We start from the raw sequence: 20385 nt of genomic DNA, 5'->3' as shown, positions 1-20385 counted from the left end.
GTACTACATGTCCGATAACTCTGTGTGATTTTTTCTAAAGACTCTTTTAACAGAGAGAGAGTTTTACTGGGCAATAAAATGGCTTTTTTTTCTTTACAACAACTGAAACCTTATGCAAATACAGAAAGTTTCATAATACATCAGAGCTCTTTCTTCTGCATTTACAGCAGTGTAGTTGTCATTAGAATTGAACTTGTTTGTAGGCCCGTCACCTAAAATGCTGTTGAGCAACAAGTGACCTACTGTGCTTGTGTCTGTACATTGGCTCCTTCTCATCAACAGCAAATACAATTCAGAAAAAAAAAATTGTCTGCAGGCTTGTACTTGGACATCAGTGTGTTTTTTTAAATTTAGTCACATTATTTTAATAAAAAGTAGGTTTAAAAATCCTTTTTGGGTAAGTGGTGTTTTATGGCAGGATAACCCAGATATCCGAACACCCTGCATTTATGAAAGTGCTTTCTTGATTGTTTCTGAAGTCTTACAGCTGTAGCCATTCAGAAAGAGAGAAAGCAGTCTTGGTTTCAGCTGCACCGTAAAACAGGGCCGTGCTTGTGTTTTGATACAGCTTCCAAATTCCAGCATGGTCTATAGCCCATTGAACGGCGAGATTTAGTGCCAGCCAGAACAGCTGGGACCTTACCCTTGCTTGAGCTTTCTTAGGCTATTGCAGGTCACTCTTAGGTAGTCCAGGCACTCTAAAGAGAGGACTGTAATCTGAAAAACTTATCCCACTGCTGGATTGTTGCAGAATGGCTGAAACCTTAAAAAGAATATCCTAAGTGTCTATAAAAAGGCATAAAATTAGAGGCCAGTACAGCAAAATGCTGGCATTTTGAATTGCTTTTACTCTCAATTGAGGATGACAAGCATTTTGTATTATTAGGTTTAGTTGCAATATCCATTTCACTTGAAGCCTTGAAGGGTTCCTCAGATGCTGTTGGGTTTACAGCATCATGGCTATCGCAGCTCTCTGCCCCGAGCACTTCAGGGATGCTGCTGCTCCCCGGCTGCCTGCCTTACAGACCCTTCCCCGCACTTCTCCCTGTCTTTTCTTCTTGCTGCTCAAGACACAAGCTGGCTTCCTTTCATGATATAAGTGAACGATTCGGCAAACATGTTGCATTAAAGCCAAGGCTCTGTTTGGCTAGTTAAACACATGGAAAAACAATTGCACTTTTGTCTGTGCAAACAGAGAGCAGCTGTTTGTCTCAAATGGCGCAGACCGTTCCTGCTCATTACAGTCTTGATACCGGAGGGTGCTGAGGGTGCCCTGTGTGGATCTGACTGCCCTTGTAACTCCCTTGTTTGGGCTGGTTTGGGCACTATTTTTAACTAATATGGGCCCTAAACAAACTGCATTTAGTTAGTTTATATTTGACCTCGTAAGTAAACTGATATATAGTTTTTAAGCTCTTTATTCGTTATGTGTGTTTTTCTCTTAGCAACTCTAGTTTAGGTATAGATATACCAGGAAAAAAAAAGAACACTGAAAGGCCAACCCAAGTGTAAAAAGACGTTATTTTTAAGCTAAGACTCCATGTTCTGTCTGCTACTGATGCAGTATTTCACCCAGAGCCACCTTTAGCCATTCGAGTTATTTAACATTTTCATTTTGTAGTAGGTATCAAATTGCAGTATACAATAGAAATGCTTATAAAGTTAAGCATGCAGTCACTGGTTTGCTTTCCTGACATGGCCCAGCCCAGCTCGGCTTTACCTGTGGGTATTTCTCACTGGGACTCAGATTAAGTCAGTCATTTTACACACCAATTCCCAATTAGGGCCATGAGAAGCAGTGACCTATATTTCCCTATTCCCTATTTATGGAAGGTTTGCATTTCAGGGTATTAGGTCCTTACTGTTATTGCCCTCCAGGTATCTACAGATAGCTTTAATTTACCTACGTGAGTATTTCCCGGTTGCTGTGTCGGTATTTCTCTGACCGCTCAGTCAACCCGTCGGGGAAACTCTGCCGCTGCAGAGCCGAGACTTGCGTGCAGACCGAAAGCCGCCCACCCCAAAAGAAGACTTGTTCTCATGGCTATTAGGTCAGCTCTTCTCCCCCTCCAATTTGTCCACTCTGTTTGTGGGGTTTGCACAGCAATGGTTTCATTCTATTCCTGGTGAAAAAAAGAGACTGAAATTCCCATTGATTCTCATCAGTGGGGAGGGAGGGGGAGACTATCTGAATCAATGATGAGGCCCTTTGAGAATATATGACTTTATTTTATATTATGTGACTTATTACATTATAAGATATATTTTGATTTATTACATGTATTTATTGATTTTTTTATATTATGCAGTTTTAATATTATGTTGTTTAATTTCTGATTTTTTTTTTCAGTTAGAGACCCATGAGTTTGGAATACTATAAGAAATTCAGCTCCTTTTAAAAAAAAAAAAAAAAGTATGTAACGAGTATATGCAATGAAAGTATGTAATGAAGCCTTGCTCAGGCAAACCAACCGTACCAGACCGCAGCCACAGATCAAGATGGAGAGCCAGAATTACACACTTACATTTGTAATTCTGTAAATGGAGTTGGTTTTCTCTGCTATGCATTGTACCGTGCTCTGCTGGGACCCAGCTTCTAGCCCACTGATGGGACAGCAAGCCAGCTTAACACCGGTGTAAACATTGAACAAGAAATGCGTCCCTCTAGAGAGAAAATCCTGTGTTTATGCAAGACCTGGATACTTGCCTACTCCCACACCACCCACTCTACAGCCAATTACACATTTGCTAGAGGTATTTACAGAGCTGAACGCACAGCTGCAATTTATTCTGTTTCATCAAGTAACCTCAATTATGTAGAAAAGGACATTGCATGATTTTTTAACCTTCCGGTGACATGCAGTAGGTTTTGAATTGTTAGGTTCCAGCTTTGATTTACTAATCCTAGCAAGATTGCATGAATTCTTTAAAAAAAAAAAAAAAAAGCTGACTAGAAACATAACTTTTAGGACCTCTGATTTTCATCTCTTTTCCTCATTCCAGCGTGACAATGTAAAGCTTAGCAGAGTGGGAGCAAATACTTCAGTGCTGCCTGTGTTTGCTTTTATTTAGAAGGTCAGTCTTGTGTCTTAGGCTCTTCTGTGGCAGCATGTTCAGCATCTCTGTGGCCTGGGCTCTTTGCTGAGCACGAGGATTCCTCTGCTTTATGGCTATGGGTTACCTATTAAAATAGAAGAGCCCCTGTATCAGCATAAATGCAGGTTGTGCATGTAAGGGTGTAAAAGAAGAAGTCGAGCTGTGTGCCCTCTTTCCTCCACCAAGTGTTGTTCTCTCGCCTCAGATTTCTCTGCACTTGTTCCTTCTACCCTAACATCCATCTTGCCATTGATTTCACTGGGACTTTAAGTTATCTGAAAACTTAAGCTGCAGTTTACTGATCTAAGTGTAAGCTGCTGCCAGAAAGGTTGATCCTATCTTCACCTCCTTTTCATCTCCCTCTTTGCCTTTGCCTCCAACCAGATACGTATCTATTCCCTTCTTCCTCCAACCATGTCAGGCACATCAGGGAACTTATTTTGCCTGGAGACAAGTCTTCATTTATTTATTTTTGCTGGCACAAGATGAAAAGGGAGCGGTGCCTGGCTTTGGCGCGTTGCTCCCCGGAGCCAGCGCAAAGGGACAGGAGCAGCTCTTGGGACTGCAGGCACCAAGCCCTGCGATGAACCCTCCTCCCCTTTGGAAACGGTTTGATGTCTGGATCCACAGAGTCCTTGGCAATTCAGGCTGAGCGTATTGCTTTCCGATGGCAGAAAGGGTTGTGGGGTCCCAGATCAGGTTACTGCTCCAGCTTTTAATAAACAAACCTTTTTTTCCCACCTTTCTTTGAAAAGTAAGATTCGTTCTTTGCACCCTAAGGAGAGGGAGACCTCGTTCCCTGGTGTTGTCACTGAGGGTTTTGTGTGCAAACCCATGGCGTGGTGTGTGAGGCAGAAGGTGATGATGTGGTAATGAGCTCGGAAGATTTATTCAAGAGGTCTAACAACCAGCAGGGCAAACCTGTGTGGTTACCCGCTTGTAAATAGCTCCTTTTTAAATGGTAACTGCAATAAAAAGCAGATACAGCGTAATTTTTTGTTCCTCTGTGACAAAGTAACAGCCTTAGATAGGAGTAAGTGTTTACTTTCACTCATTTCTCAACTCCTTCATATTTCGTATTTCAATTAGACTTAATGACGCCTTGATTTCCATCTGTTTGCTTGAGAGCGCAGCGGTGCTCGGGAGGCGGGAATGGGAGCTGCGTTCCCAGCATCCCCAGAGGAGCAAGGGGAATGTGTGTGGGGGAAATCCCATTGGAAGCATAACTCTTCTTTTAAAATGTTGGAAGCTTGGCTATCCCCTTCCTCCTTGCTGAGGGCTGGAAATCTGTGTTTCAGATGTTATGTTCTTGTAGCACCTGAGCCTTCTCCAAATTTTGCTGAAATCTGTCAGCAAGACAAGAAAAGCCAAAGCAGATATATCACCTTTTTAAACAAGTGATGGCAAAGAATATCTTCCCTTTTTTTGCTTTGCTTTTTCCTTCTCAGTTTCAGCAGTTCAGTAACCTTCACAGGTGAGAGCTGTGGCCATACCACAGGAATCAACCACTAAGTTTTCTATCTTAAACTGGCCCAGAGTTCTGAAAAGTATCTATAAAGTGTGAAGAGCTTGATTTCTTGGGTGTTCTGCTTCAGACATCTCCAGGTCCCTGGCAATTGCAAAATGTTAATCCTTCAGCCCCAATTTGCATGCGCACCTGTAAGGAAGGGTTCTTACTGACAGCATGGCCTGATATTTAATAGAAATCAGGATCGCAGGTCTCTCATGCAGATTACACATAAAAAATAGATGGTTTTGCTAACCACATGTGAAGAACCTTTCCTCCAGAAGATTGCAGTGAGTTTCAGAATACCATAATGAAACGATTATGAGCTTGAGCTACTCAAACTGGCCAGCTGATCCTTGTCCCTGTAGGATTAGTAGAACATAAAAAAAGCATTTATTTATGATTATTGTAACAGAAATGTAAGCAGGCTGTTTCTGTAATGGATTTCATTTTAATTGTCATTAGCAAGAAGAAAAGCAAAACTACTAACATTGGACTATTCTTTTCTTTTTGAAATAGTTATATTGTCAATTCTGGTATCATTTTTATTCTGTAAAATTGTCAAAATACACTTTTCTTTAGACAGCTCTGAAAGAAGTTATACTTAGAAGCTTTTATTTTAGTTCTTAGGAAAATTGCTGAAGAACTTTCCAGGGTTGAAAATAACTCCTACATTTGCCTGAATTCATCCTTTCTATTTGATGCTAATAAGGTTTTAAAAAACGACCAAAAAGAAACCAATACATTTTTCCATGTATTTTGGGAATGGCTTGTCTTAAAGTAAAAATTATCTGTGTGACTTTGGCATCACATCAGATGATAAGAAGAAATAATAGTCAAGAGAGCGTGTCCTAAATTATCCGATGTACAAATTACTAACAGAGCAAAGGGTTAAATCCAGTCTGTCTCATGGTGGGTGATTGAGCCAGCCCTGATTTGCACACAGCTCTCCCAACAACTGCATGTTTCTGTGCAATGTGCTGATAACTTTTGAAGTCCCTTGGTTTCAAAGGGATCTGCTTTGCAGCAGGACGTGGCCCTGGTTTGAGCTGCCAGCTGCTAGAAATCTGTTTCAGATCTGTGCAGAGTCCAGGGGTGAAATCCTGGCTGCTCCGGAGCAAAAGATGAGTGTAAGGGTGGATTTCACTCTCTCTCTCTCCACTGCTTTTTAAGATTTTCCTTCATGCAGTTGCCACATGTACAGTAATATTTGCACCTTCAATGGAAATGAATTGGTGGCAATGTTTTCAGCATCTTTTTACACTAACACCTGATGCCAGAGCAGCTATCGATGTCAAACAGCCTGTGAAAACCTTGACGTTTGGTTGACCTTGGTGCTGTTGGAGGAGAAAACTCAAGTGTGCTGGTAGAGACTTTGTGCTTTGCAGTCTTAGATGCTGAATGGTCCCATTACTGCTCAGGTAGCTGGGTAAAATATCAGTACTGCTGAAAAACAGTATTTTTGCCACTATCTTTAATGTGTCATTGCATAATCTAGCTTCGTATTCAAGAATTTCAAGCCTACATTGTGTTTGGCAGCATTGACTTCTTTGGTACCTATTCAATCTGTATTTGTAATAGTGTTTATACTCTCTTTCTTAAAGAGAAGTTAGCAAAAAAAAAAAGCAGAGTAGATTCCAGACACTGATCCTAACACTGAAATGTGAATGATAAATCCATTGAGCCTTAGCCCACCGAGATGGGGCACACGTGTTTGCTGCTGTGGAGAAGGGCAGGCCCCCAGCCACCCCCAGCCACGCTGCCTCCTGCATGCTGGCGCCGGCATTTGTGTCCCTCTTCATCTCACGCTTTTTTTAAAATGTATGTCAAATTAAAGTGACTGTGTAATCATGGTCTTTATTCTACTGTTTTGAAATACATTATCTGTTGACTCTGCGTAGCTGTTTTACTTGCTTTGTGAGCAGTGGTGAATGGTTGCGCTCACTGCATCTGTAAATTTAAATGCTTTTTTAGGGCTGTCTCAAAGCACTTTGTAATCATCACTTAAGCCAAATTCTTCCATGGGAATTTCCAGCTCTTTCTTTGTGATCTTTCACAGCACCCTTCTAAAAAGTGTGCCTAGAAAAAGAAAGGAAGTTTTTTAAGGATTTTTTTAATACATATTAAATTGAAAAAAGTCCGACAAGCAAGGCCTGGCTCCACAAGGACAAGTGACTAAAGCCTACAGTGCAAAAAGCGTCTGAATATCTGAGGATCCGGGCTAACTGCCTATGCTCAAATAATATTCCTGCAGCATTCATAAATATTAAGGTCATCCTGAGGCAGAATGCTAAGTAAGAATTAGTGACAGGTATGCGATGTTTTTATTCAGTAATTGGCTTTAAGGCAGTTGTGCAATTCCACACCCATGCCTGCAGCCAGTCTCTGACATCCCTCGGGAGCATCCTGCAGTCATCCTCACCGCAGCTCCCGACCGGCACGCGCTCAGCCGCCCGGCCCCGGTGCAGGCAGCCCCCTGCGAGGGAGCGGGGCTTTGGCTTGGCCGGCGGCCAGTTCTCCTGGCAGGAAAATCCGGGGGTGTGGATGTACACCTCCAGGGCGGCTTGGCAAGACCAAGGCAGGGCTGGCAGCCAAAGCTTGCCGTAGAGGAAAGAGCAATAACCAGTGAGGGGGAGGAAGGGTTGTACAGCTCCAAGTACAGCACAGTCCTGATTTTGGCCATTAAACGTTATGGTAAGTAATTATAATTCCTCTTTTTGCCATCTTCGGTTTGATGCTAAATGGCATGACAAATCTTTGCTAACTTCTTTAAGCGATAGGTTCCCAGATCCTTTCTGTTCAAATGTAAGCCAAAAGTTGAAGTTTTCCTTTTCCTGGGAACACCTGGATTTGGTTAAATCTTCTGTATGTGCCAGTGAAAGCCCACAGAAAGACAGAGGTGCCTTTTCTGCTATCCCTGCTTCTGTGGACTGCTGTATGCTAGGGTGGGAAATTCAAATGCTTAACAATAAATGTTTATTACAGTAACATTTAAATATTTGAAATTAATTAAGGGAGTCTTTTCATTTCAGCGTTACTTTATTTAACTGTTATTGTTTCTGTGGTTTTTAGATCGCCACATCCTGACCAACAAAATGGTTGGAATTTATTCTGGGCTTTGTCATTTCTTGAAGTCTGAGGGATAAAAATGGATGCTTATCTCCTGTCAAGCTCCTTGGAGAGCTATGAGGAAATGAGCAATAAAAGGCTCTTTGAGGCTCTTTTAACTTTACTTTATTATCTATTATAGTTACTGATGCGTGGAAACCAACAGAGAAATTTTACATGTTTATAGTTACAAAGCCCTTAACAGCTGTATCTATGAGCTGAGCACTTACAGCTTTTTGAAATGTGTTTTTATAAATGTAACATTAAATTGTCAGGATTTTGTAAACCAGTCTCCTTAAGCAAAATTCCTGAAATAATAATATGTGGGTTGATACACTCAGTCAGGGCTGGCTTCTGGCTACTCATTTGCTCTCACTCCTTTTGTAACTAACTCCACCAAGAGAGCAACGCACGATGTTGGCTTGTTTGGGGCAGGGTTGATGATGGCCAAACTGCACGACGCAGTGCTGCGTTTCGTTTCCCCTTCCTGGACGCTGCTCTGGATGGAAAACTGGGCTGGGGAGAGCAAAACGGGGTGAGTTGAGGGCACTCAGCGCACTGAAGGGCCCAGGACCGTGAAAACCTCTCTCCCCTCATCAGGACTGGAGGACGCAGTGAATGGCTCCACATTTCTTTATCCCTGAGGGAGCCGGGTCTGGAATTTGCAGAGACTCAGCCCTTGGGGGCACTGGCCAAGCGATGGCCATGGAGAAAGCTTTCTGCCCCCAGGGTGACTGGCTCTTTATTATCATCTCCTGTTCCTCACAGGTCTTTTCGTGCAATTTTAGGACAGAAGTACTCCATCCTGTGTCTTGTTCTCCTCTCTACGTTTCTCTTCTCATCTGGCTTGGGTGGACTTTTTGCATCTAATCCTACCCACTGGAAATGGTGAAACTAATAAGCCATTTGGATCCAGTGCAAAGGCCGGCACACAGGGGAGTGCTCTCAGCCGTACGCATTGCTGATTAATAACACCGCCAAGGGCATACATTAAAACAAACACATCGAGAACACAGACGTGTCAACTCTTGTCTTTTGCGTAAGAAATTCACTCTTTGGCATCCAGATTGCTGTTCACTGCTGCGGTGCCTGTGCCATCCGCATTTACACCCTTGCAGCCCTGGTGCGAGTGGCTGGCCGCTCTGGAAAGTCTGTTCTTCTGCCAGGAACGTTCCCCAGAGGCCCCTGAATGCCCCTGATGTGATCCAGCATGCAGATTTATCCATCACACACTTGCATGCCTATCCCTGGCCAAACACGAGTCCCATGCACTGGGATTCCAGTAACTCAAGAGGTCTGAGAATATGCAGCAATAAAACAAGCGTCAGCCATTCAACTTCCAAAAATTGCATTAAGCCAGAAGAGACAATGTTATTTCTGCAGGTCTGTTTTAAATCAACCCAAATATTATTCTGGAGCCAGAGCTATAATTCAGTAAAACTTGATACAATCTTGGAAAGCCATAGAAATCATTAGGAAATACCACTGCGAGCTGAGAGACCTATAGATACTGCAAAAATCTGCATTTTAAGCTAAATAGACCTGCCTTTTAAATACTAATGAAGGCACACTGCAGAGGATGATGGGTTACCTTTTCAACCAAAATCCTTAAAATTCAGAAGGTTTTGTCTGCATGTAAAAGCTGAGCTGTTTTCCTAATGCTACTTGCAGCTGAAATATAGCATATGAATGTATAGGAAAGATAGATCCATACTGCCATGGAAGTTGGCTAAGTGGTATTGCTGATTGCCATACTTTGGTGATCGTTTAAGCTACCGGTAAGGCTGATGTCCAGGATCTTCAGCTCTGCAGAGGAGTTTGAAGGGGTAAGGTGCAAGAGAGGGGTCTGCCCTCCCTTCAGGGGCTGCTGCTGCCGCTGTTTCTGCGCAGAGGCTCTAAGGAGCAAAGATTAAAACCATCGGTTGCATTTTTGATGAAATGTTACATTTTTGGATTGGCTTTGCTTCCTCTATAATTTTCCTTAAATGGAACATCGATAGCTACAGTCTGTACCTTTTGCACAAATATGAATTGAGTTTCACCACACGTTTTACTTGAGAAGGAAGGTAGCTGATGCACAAAAGTTAAATGACTTGGCTTGTGAGAAAATCTGTCTTAGAGCTAGCAGTGGAAGACACCAGAGCTGTTTCCCACCCCTTCTGCATACATTTCTGTGTTGTGTTTCTGCCTAAATAGGAAAGGTAAAAATATAAAATAAAGCGTGAAAATTTCTAGTGATACTCACTTCCTAGCTTCTTTCATACAGACTCAAGATCACTTATGAGTAAGACAACCTTCTGGTGAATGTATTGTTTTCACTGAAACATCAGGATGGTATTATTGATGCTTTAGGCTTCATATTTTTATCATTAAAAGCACAGATCTAGACATTACACATTTTTGGCCTTTTTACCAAATACTGTAATACTACGATTAGATACAGAGAAGGCTTAATGTTTTTGAGGAATCAGTATTGTTATCTTTCTTTCCCTTGTCAGTTTTTCACAATGTTGATGCGACTTTTTCTCTGGTTAACTCTTTTAAGATGTGCAGTGGCGTTAGTCAGAATATTTCCATCAAGACTTTTTGGACAGAAAATGGCCTCTGATGATACAAGACTTTGAATTTGTTATGGCTTTTAAAAACAAAATATTAGCATATTTGAAATTAATTAATGAGCCATACTTGCTGAAGAAAACCAAAAACTGTTCACATGAAAAGTAAAAAGAACCCTCAGTCTGTGTAGGAATATCTCCTGGAAATGGCAGTGACATTTTAATCCGTCCTAGTACTGACTTCATCTTCCATGATATTATTTCCTAGAATTTGGATCCTTAGGGTTCATGTTGTACCAGTGGAGGTTCTGGCACTGAATCTAGTGAAGTCATCATCCAGACATTGCCCTGAGCTGGGAAACATGATGTGTATTTTTACTGTGACTACCAAGAGCTGTCTAAAATGGTTTCTATGGAAGTGTTTGAGACGGACTAAGGATAACAGATTCTTTGCAATGGCCAGAGCTGTCTTGTCCCATGTTATTTGCAAAGCACCATTGGTATCAGAAAATATCATTGTTATAAGAGAAATGTCATTGTTATGAGAAAAATTATCGATGTAGGACTTCATAATTCCACAGTTTTGAAAGTTGACGTGATATTTCAAAAAAAATTATGGAAAATTAACTTACCGGATTAATTCTAAGAAATGCGTTTTTCTTAAGAGTGCTGAATGAGATGGTATGAAGAGTTCCGGAGGTTTTGCATGCCCAGGAGTTGATAGTACGTCTGTCTAAATAACCTTACCAAAAAAAGTCTAATGCGTAACTTTCTCTGCTTGCCTTTCTCCTCAGGTTTGCCAGTTTGTCGTGTCTGTCAATGGCCTCAACGTTCTCCATGTGGATTACAGGACAGTGAGCAACCTCATCCTGACCGGCCCTCGAACAATTGTAATGGAAGTGATGGAAGAAATAGAGTCCTGAGAAGGAAAAAACCTCTTACTGGACATTTTTAGGAGGGAAATATTGACGAGAGTGGAGCGGCATGACACAAGGAGGCAGAACGTTGCTGTGTCCAAATAGATCATTTTGCTTTTAGGGAAGGGGGGCTCTCTTTCATTTAACAATAATAGCACTGGTGATTATGCTAAGAAGTGAACAATAGATACCAGCATATTTTCACTAAGAACTTTTCTTTGCTCGACGGAGACAAGGTTAAGACCTTTAGGTTGTCTGTCCAGCCATGTCTGCATCAGTCAGAATGGTTTCCCACCTAAGAGGCCGTGCAGACTTCCTCACAGTCCACCACTGGATCAAAGCACTTCAGGAGATGAAAGAACCAAATACTGTGGGGTCAGGATGTCACAGATGGTTTGCATGACATATTTACATTGGTAAACATCCTCCTGGTGTCCAGCTTTGTCCCAGGAGCATGTGCTGCTGCAGTTGCTCTCTCCTTGGGCCGAGGGAGAGCTGACTAAATGCTGGCTTGATTGCAATCAAACACAAATGAACTGCAAATGCATGAAAAGCAGTGTTCATTCTCTGTAGGGGATACTCTGGTATGAATGTTTGGGTTTGACTGAATACATGGATTATTCTAGAAAGAAAAATATAAGAACATGCAAATGGAAAAGCGTGCGGTACTTTTGCAAAATCTGGCCTTTGAAAATTTGTTTAGATGCCTATGCACTGGTTTAGGTGCTCAAGTATAAAATCTTGATTTTTTTTTCCTTTTCTGTAAAGGAAAGGTGTCTCAGTCTTGTCATTTGTCACTTTGGAGAAATCTTGGACACCTTTATTCCTAGAAGAAGAATATTTGGCAGGTTGAAGTGGGAAATGCACAGTATTTTAGCATTAGCAATGATACATCCAGATCCTCCAGTAGAGAAAGTACACTTCAAATTGAAGCAATGTACTTGAATGTACATTAAGCTTATTAGCACTTTCCAATCATCAAATGTTTTGCAAACTACAGACTTGCCACATGAGTTGCATTTGACACTATTACTAATAAAACATTGTATTTAACTGACTCTTACTCTTTTTCAAACAGTAGGATTTCTTCGTTGATAAATTCATGAAACATCTTTTTAAAAAATGTATATACAAATGCCATATTCTGCTGAGTTAGGTGACTCCTCAGCTTGCGGGTAATTGGACTGCATGGGTTTTCTTTGATCTTTGAACCGAATACATACATCCTTGTCCACAAAATTATAAATATATATTGCAGACTTTCTCTGCTGTCTAAATTTTACAATTAAAGCTTGACTTTCTGTATGAGCGTACCACAGATCCTTCAGTTACAGGGTGGGGAAAGTGTTTTTTCCTCAAATAATTTTGAAATATGTTTTATATTAAAAATTGTTCTCACTAAATACATTGCTCTTGCAGTATGTTTTTCACTCCCTCGAACACTTTTACATCAGAGATACAGAAGTCTTCAAAATCACATATGCCTGCAGCTTTGTAGGTAGAAGTCCATGTGTTCTTTGTTTCTGATATAGTATATCTGTAGTTGATTTTTCACCATGAAAACTTTGCATATTCCACTAGCGTGGAGCAGTGCAGGGATGTATAAAACTGCAACTACTAACTTGATACTAACCAGGCACCAAAGTGTTTGGAATATTCTTCCAAAGTGTCATTTAGTATGACAGTTGTTTATCCCTATCGTACCCCCAAAAATTTTGGTACACATATATAACCCATAGCAGATTATATTCTAGAGCCCATCTAAAATAAATAGTTCAGCACATGATGTTATATGAGATTGTAACAACTGTCAATGGTATCCACTAAGAACGACTGGAAAAAATCCTGTTTTCCCAGAAATGTGTCAGTATGCTACAGGTTTTTGATTTTGTGAATCCAGGAATGCTTCCCCAAATACTTCTGTTTTCTTTTCTTTTTTTTTGCCTGGGTTGTTTTGCTGGCTTGGTTGGCTTGTACCGCTTTAAAATATAAATTCTACATGTTAGGCTAGGTTAAATATTAAAATGTGAAGGATTTTCTTAGCAAAATGCTAATGATTCTCTCTAATGCCATCGTGGATTCTTCTGTCTTACGTCTCTTGCCTTAGTTAATATTCTGCTACAAGTTCCCTGTAGCTTACAGATAATTAAGAAACTGGGTCAGAATTTAGCTTAATAATGCATTACAGAGTGCACTTTAGACTTGAGCAAAAAGAGTGGGGATGGGGGCAGGGAGAAATCTGTGCATATCATTATGTTACAGATTGGAGATGGCATTTTCATTTGCAAGATACATTAGTCTCTATCACAATTTGAGCACCATTACTTGCCTGCTGTTTAATGGGGATTTCCATATTGTGTTCTCAACTTGATTGGCAATCTGGAATTTAATTAATTCTTTCCCTCTTCAATGTGACAAAGGTATTCAAATTATGTCTGCAGTGAAATTTTGTATTTTGAAAAAAAGGATGCAAAGTTAACAATTAAGCTATGAAATGTATCATTTCCAATTAAATTGCAGTTTGTCTGCACGTAGTGATACATACCCTCCAGACATCCCATAGGAGCCAGTGTCAAACTCTCATGCACTTCAGAGGGCACAGAATTTTGAGTATAATACAGCATCTTGCTTCCTGCAAAGTACTGGGGGAAATGTAAGAGTATTCACAGAAGTGAGGTATTTCAAGAGATGCATGAATATCACAGTGTGGACTGAAGCAAGAAACAAAAAAAACCCTGGCATCAGCAGTAATAACTTCATTAAAAAGACAGGCATTTTTATAAGACTTACTCTCTTACGTGATCACATTTTTGGTTACTATAGATCTTGTGAGATCCTCTAATACATCTTTATGCCTTAATAACACAGATGATTAGTGCCACTCCTTTGCATATGTACATTTGCAAGTCATTTATAGAACATCTTCAAGCAATATAATAGTTAATTAAATTCAAGTAGCAGTTAAGCTAATTGGAGCATTAATTCAATGCCATATTTCTCCTATTTTCCTTCTGTCATATTTCCTACATGATACATAATTTTGATTAGTTTTATCAAGATCAGATACCACGTGTATACTATTGAACACAACTGGTTCCACAGCTAGTCCCGTGGAAGGCATTTCACTCATGAAATAATGCAATAATCCATTCCAAGTCTATCAGAATTTGATTGTCTGCATTTCAGGTCTCTATAGAAGCTGAAAATAAAATTGTCAGCATCAAAAAGACAGTGGTGTCATAGCAGCATCTGCAATACCAGTGGGTCTGTCCTACTACCCTCTTCTATGAGATTACCTTCAGGAAGAGGTTTGGGAGGAAAAAGTCATGCAGGAGGAATGTTTGGCTCAATATTTTCTTCCTTTTCTGGCTATATCCTCACTAATAACGACAGAGTGCTAGGGATGTGTCAAAGACTGTCCCACAGTTGCTGGTTTAACGGTCAGCGTGTCCCCTTAGCATGGTCTCAACCTCTGAGAAAATTGCCCGAGTGTAGTTCAGAGAATAACATGAGGTCAGAATTCGGGCATAGGGGTGCAGGCTGTCTTGTGCCACTTGGCCTTAGGACCAGAGAACGGTCCCTGTGCTGATCTGATGTGCTAACATAGATGTAGCCGAAGAGAGTAGTCTCAGGGTTAGGAAGAAGAAGAAGGAGTGACTGACTTCTTTCTTCATCTGCGCTGACAGCTATGATGCACGGAGGTTTCCTTTTCCCTGTGGATGGAGACAGAATGATCAGATTATGGGGTAATGCTCTAATAATTTCAGATAACATCAGGAATTAAATACAAATTTTTAATGTTAATTTTGCTAAATAAGAATTATTCTAATTTTAGAGACAGGAAAAACTGAGACAATATGGTTTGCAAAAATGTTTGCCTAATGCAAGACAGACTGAGAAATCAATTGTTGCAATTATGAGTATTTTCTTCCCAGTGTATAATTAGAACTAGACCACTTGTATAAGTGAAAAAGCATGTGTATGTCACATGTATAAGTAAAGCTAGACCACGCCACTCTTCAAACAAAGTGAGAGGACTTCTAACCTTTTACAATAAAATCGCCATTAAAGCTTTCCATGAAACACACTTTAAAAATTTGTCTTTCTTTATGTGGTGAGTGATGTGGCTTATATTTTTCACTTCCATGTGTTACCTATAAAAACAGAAATAGTAACTGCCAATGTAATAATTCCTTTTGTATACACACAGTGCAGATAAAAATATCATTGGTGTTCCAGAGAATCTGAGTGATTTTAAACCATTAGATTTCTATACAAACTTGTACATAAATAAATATTTATACGTTCATTTTTAAACTGAGCCATTAATGCAAGAGATAATCTGTCAAAGAATGTCCCAGGACTCAATGATACAATGAATTTATACTATAAAGACAGTGTTTCATGTATAGATACTTAGTCTTTATACGTGCAATTCCTGAGGAAAATTTAGAAATATTCAGAAGGGAATAGCTATAACTGTCAAACTGAATGTCCTCTAGAAAAATGGCTGTTGTTTTGCAGTTAGGTATCCTTTTTCATATTGTCCATGGGAGCTGTGAATTTCCAGTACTGTTGAAACTCAAGTTGCCTAAGCACACACTGAAAATTAAATGCTTAGCTTCGCGAGCACACATTTGAGGCAGGCACTGTATGCTAGGTAGCACAAATCGTTGTATTGCCTTTTATATAAAAATGCTGCCATACACACATAGCTTTCCCATCCTATGCCACCAATTTGCAGGTGATTCGAGCCATGGGAAATTCTCTTCTTTTTACATGCAACTTCTTGCTCTGTTCCTAAGGTGCTTCTACCCAGAGACTTTTACAAAATGGTCTCTCGATTATTTTATGGGCACAGCTAGTGGCATGCAGGCCACTTCAAAGATGTGTTTATGTCGTGCCTGGGCAGCTGAACTCTGCTGGGAAATGCCCCTGCTGCTGCTGCTGCTGCATGCACCCAAGCAGGCCAAGCTGGGGAACACTGGTCTAGAGGACAGCCCGTGCCCACCAGACTGTTTAGCCTCTACCAGTGATTTATGGACATATTTCGTTTTCTTTCCTATTCTTCTACTCCTTTTGCCACATAGTTAACAATGATCCTACTTTCTGCTTCCCGCTGAAAAATTGATTCTTGAAGGTCTTGATGGCCCTGCTTTCTTTGTCATTGTTATTAGTCTGGTTTTGAGTGGCTCTTCATCATGATCATCATCACTAGCTTTTCATAAATTAGCAGTGCCTATTTATCAAGCCTGATATTTCAGGCAAACGGGTGAATTGGCTGCTGCTTTACTATCAAATGATAACTAACACAAACAAAGCCTTGAGGTAAGAGAACAGTATAAGACAAAGTTACTGTAATGATGGAATAAAATGCATTTGAGGGGTAAAATACCACCACACCTACTCTTAACAAAGCTTCATATAGTTGATAACACGGTATGGGCCATAGCTTTCATGGACTTTCTCAGATTATGGAGAGAAAAGATGAGAGACCTCCAAAGAGTGTTGTTTTCGTCCTGTCCTCTGGAGGAGCCACCACAGCCCCTCTGCTCCTTCCCTCCATCACGTCCCGGCTGGAGCACAGCCTCAGCCATAGTGGGCCTTACAACCACATAAACTCATGTCTTCGCTGCAAACTGTAAATGACTGCAGAATTTAATCATTAGGATTTATGTTTTCCTCTTCAGGTTTTAGAGTTTCTTGTATTAAACAGAAATTTTTTTTTCTCCCTCTATTCTATGCTTTTCCCATTAGGAAATGCTCCTTTTTCCCCCCTCAGGTTTGCAGTGGAACTTGTGATGAACAGAAATCATACTTTCCTGTTTGTACCCAAGTATAACTCAGGGAATACTAGTTTTTACCTGCACTTCTCAGGCAAACCTCCACTGTGTCTCCCTGGGAAAATTTTACCTGAGCAAAACCTAAAATATGATGCCTATTACTAGATTGTAGCTGGAAAATACATAGTATGTACAAACCATTAGCTTTTGCAAAAAAAAAAAAAAAAAAAAAAAAAAAAAAAATCAAGTTAGCTTGTTTTAAAATTCTTGTTGATGGTTTTAAATTAGGAGCAGAATGAGTGTTGAACCCATAAGAGCATCCCTCAGGCAGGTGCCGTGATAGGGTGCAGTATGGAGAGGTTCCGTCCCGTTGTGTTTCTTAACAGCAGGCCAGAGAAGAAAAATATTGTAGTTTTATGACTAAATTTCCAATTAACATTCTTAACCCTGTTTTCTCAACAAGAACAAAGTTGTAATTAATACTTTTGCATTTAAGAACATTCAAGCATAAAATGCACTATATAGATAAGAATATAGCAAAGATACATTTGTGAAATATTTCGGTTTCAAATGTAACAAGCTACCCAAACAAAACATTTCCTTTAAAGAGACAATTCTAATTTACATTGTGAAGTAATTAAAACTTTTTTTCATATCTTCAATTTCTAAAATCTTTATAAAATATTGATATATACGTGCAAACACTGCATGTATCGACTAAAAATAAATACACATGCAGCTAAGCAGGCTTGACTGAATGACTGCTTTGTCAATGGAGTCCAGCAATGGGGCTAAACTGAGCTCTTCACGTTTATTAGCAAAAGTTTAATTAAGCATGAGGTTGAACAAAGCCAGGGAAATATTAAGTGATTCCACTCGGAAGAAGTGCTTAGTAGTTTGCAGGATCAGGAATTCATTTAATTTCTGTTCTCAAAGTGCCCTAACAGCCTTGCTTTACCTGCAAAGTATTTCTAGAAACAAGACAAAATTTTCTTAAAACTCATTTAAATATTGCAGATGGAACCGGCTAGCTTTTACGGGTTAACTTGGAAAGGATGAAACATGAAAGTATTTAAGATCTTAATGTTACACTTTCCTGTTGCCTGTTTTGTTTTATAAGCGGTGTCGGCTCAGCTGCTTTTTGAAGATAACTTACTGCACCCTTTTGTTTGTTGCTGCAGTTTGGGGGGTGTGTGTGCTTTGTTTCTTTTGCCAGAATCAACAAGATGCAAATCATCTCTTACAAAGTATGCTTAAAAGAAGCATTTACAAAAACGTGCTGAGTTACCCTCTTAAATGTTCAATTTCATGATAAAATATGTATTACACTTTTAATTTTTTTTTCATTACGCAGTATACATGTATCTGCATGATTGTGGTGGTGTTCATTCTCCGAAGAGATTATTTTCTGAGGGTTATTAATTCACCTTCCTTATAGCAGCAGCAGTATTCCATTCCAGAGACCATTTAAATATAAATCCCCCTGACTTCATCTCCTACATAGTCACAGAAAAAAATCTTTTCTTCTGATTCAGTTGGAAATTGTATTTGGAAGATGAAGGCATGAAGACGTTTACCTTAACTCTGGCTGATCACTGTTTCTTTTGCAAAAAACAGACAATGCTGCCTTAAAGTGCAGAGCTTCAGGAAGCCACGTAATACAGAAATAAAAATTTCATAATTAAGGTCGAATTGTCCACATTTCAAAGGCTCTTTGATGATACCCTTTTCCAGCAGTTGTCATGATTAACTCCTAACAATGGGCTTGTAATTGCAAAGATGACCTTTGGCACGTGGGCTAACGTAGTGCCCTTTCCCCGATCTGCAGATAATCTGAAAAAGCATCACAGCAGGGTGATGGCATCTCCTTCTACTTATCTAATTGGAATCTGAACTCAGAAACCAGGGGCTTGCTTCTGTCGCATACACGTAAATGCTGAGTGCCATCAAAGGTGCTTTAGGGTATTTGAGAAATTCTTATGGGATGGAGAGGACCTATGGGGAAGCCCGTGCCCCTTGAAAGCACACCTAGAGACTAAGTCCCAGAGGATGTCTTAAATACTGTAGGACACTTCAAATGGCACTAGACACCTATGTGTGAACAACTGAATGACATCCCTAATAACATGCCCACTTAATATCAGCTAATTCAACTGTCTTACAGCTAGTAATTTTATTGGAGTTACCCAGCTGTATATTTAATTAGCGCTGTTGATGGGAAAGAACTTCCTGGCTATCCAGCCAGTTCTCTGCGAAGTCGTTGCACGATTGTATCATGCAGAACTGACTGTGATGATGTGCTATTATTAAATGTCCCAAGAAATGCGTCTCCCTTCCTTTCCTCGTATGCTTTTTGTCAAGATGCAAAGTGGCCTCTCGGCCGAGGACAGCTTTGTTTCTGAATTGTCTGTCACCAGTCAAGGGGACCAGAGCCATTTGTTAGTTGAGCTGTAATCTGTATGTATAGATGATTGTACATAATTACTCTCTGTGTGTTCTAGCAGACTCTTCCTGCTTTTTGGGTGTTATTGTCCTGAAAAGTACTAATTTCACCCAAGGAGTCACAGCAAGGTAGCAACCTGCTCCCATTAGGGAAATGAGATCAGAAGAAGGAGTAGCAGCTACTGCAGCCACAGCAGGTGAGAACACAGGCAGCAGCAGCTCAGTATTTCCACTTAAATCTGAGTTTTATTCCACCGCTTGGAATATGACAGGTATTGTAACTCTCAGGTGTCCTGAAGTATTTATATACTTCCCATACGCTTCAGTGATGGCTCTCCCTACTATGTCCTTCGCACCACAGTCAGTCATCACAGTACAGACATCTCAGTACAAGGGTAGCTTCTGCTCACCCCCTGTAGCAGAAGGGGGACTGAGGCAGTGTCTAAAACCAAATGAGGGATTCAAAGTGAAATTTATAGAGAATTTAGGTGTTGACATAAAAAAAAGTCCATCAAAAATACCTGTTAACCCACACAGGTGTTTAGAGGGCCATCAGTATTGAAGATCTCACCAGTAGTGACCTAACGTGCTGTGACTGTATGCCTTACTAGCTGGCTCATACACCTTCACGTTCAATAGGTTTTACAACTGCCAGCACATCCTCAAGCCCACCACTCCCACATCCACCATTCTCCAAGTGTCACCAGATGAGTTCCTAGATCCACAGTAGAGAAGGTAAAACCCACACAGGCGACCAAGATAACTAAAGTCATCCAGGAAGCCTGTGGAGAAGCAGAGCTGAAATTTGCTCTCTCAAGACCTTGGCCGTTTTGCTGCCTGCTGGACAACGCTTCTACTCCACGGACTTCAGGGGGGAAGCAAAGCACACACCCTCTAACGCAGAAAGACAGCAGTCCCCTGTATTGACTGCAACCCATGGGCTCCATGGCTGTGGAAAAATATTACCTTTATGTATG

The 20385-nt window shown here is 40.4% G+C and overlaps 1 protein-coding gene across 2 annotated transcripts in view; it reads left to right on the top strand.

Annotated features, from left to right (window-relative positions):
• The window catches only part of DEPTOR (DEP domain containing MTOR interacting protein), a 75822-nt gene extending 63155 nt beyond the window's left edge, over nucleotides 1-12667 (top strand). Inside the window, exon 9 of one of the 2 annotated variants that reach the window (XM_082307234.1) lies at nucleotides 11061-12667. In XM_082307234.1, coding sequence (XP_082163360.1) covers nucleotides 11061-11189 — 129 coding nt within the window. In that variant the 3' untranslated portion in view covers nucleotides 11190-12667. Of the gene's footprint in view, nucleotides 1-2350; nucleotides 2426-11060 lie in introns of those variants that run through there. The other variant, XM_082307235.1, reaches the window with a different exon arrangement.
• Nucleotides 12668-20385: the final 7718 nt, after the last annotated feature.

The sequence above is a fragment of the Platalea leucorodia genome, assembly GCF_965183815.1.
Source record: "Platalea leucorodia genome assembly, chromosome: 1".
Lineage (NCBI taxonomy): Eukaryota > Metazoa > Chordata > Aves > Pelecaniformes > Threskiornithidae > Platalea > Platalea leucorodia.
The sequence above is the reverse complement of the archived record's forward strand: the minus strand, read 5'-3'. Positions and strand labels throughout refer to the sequence as shown.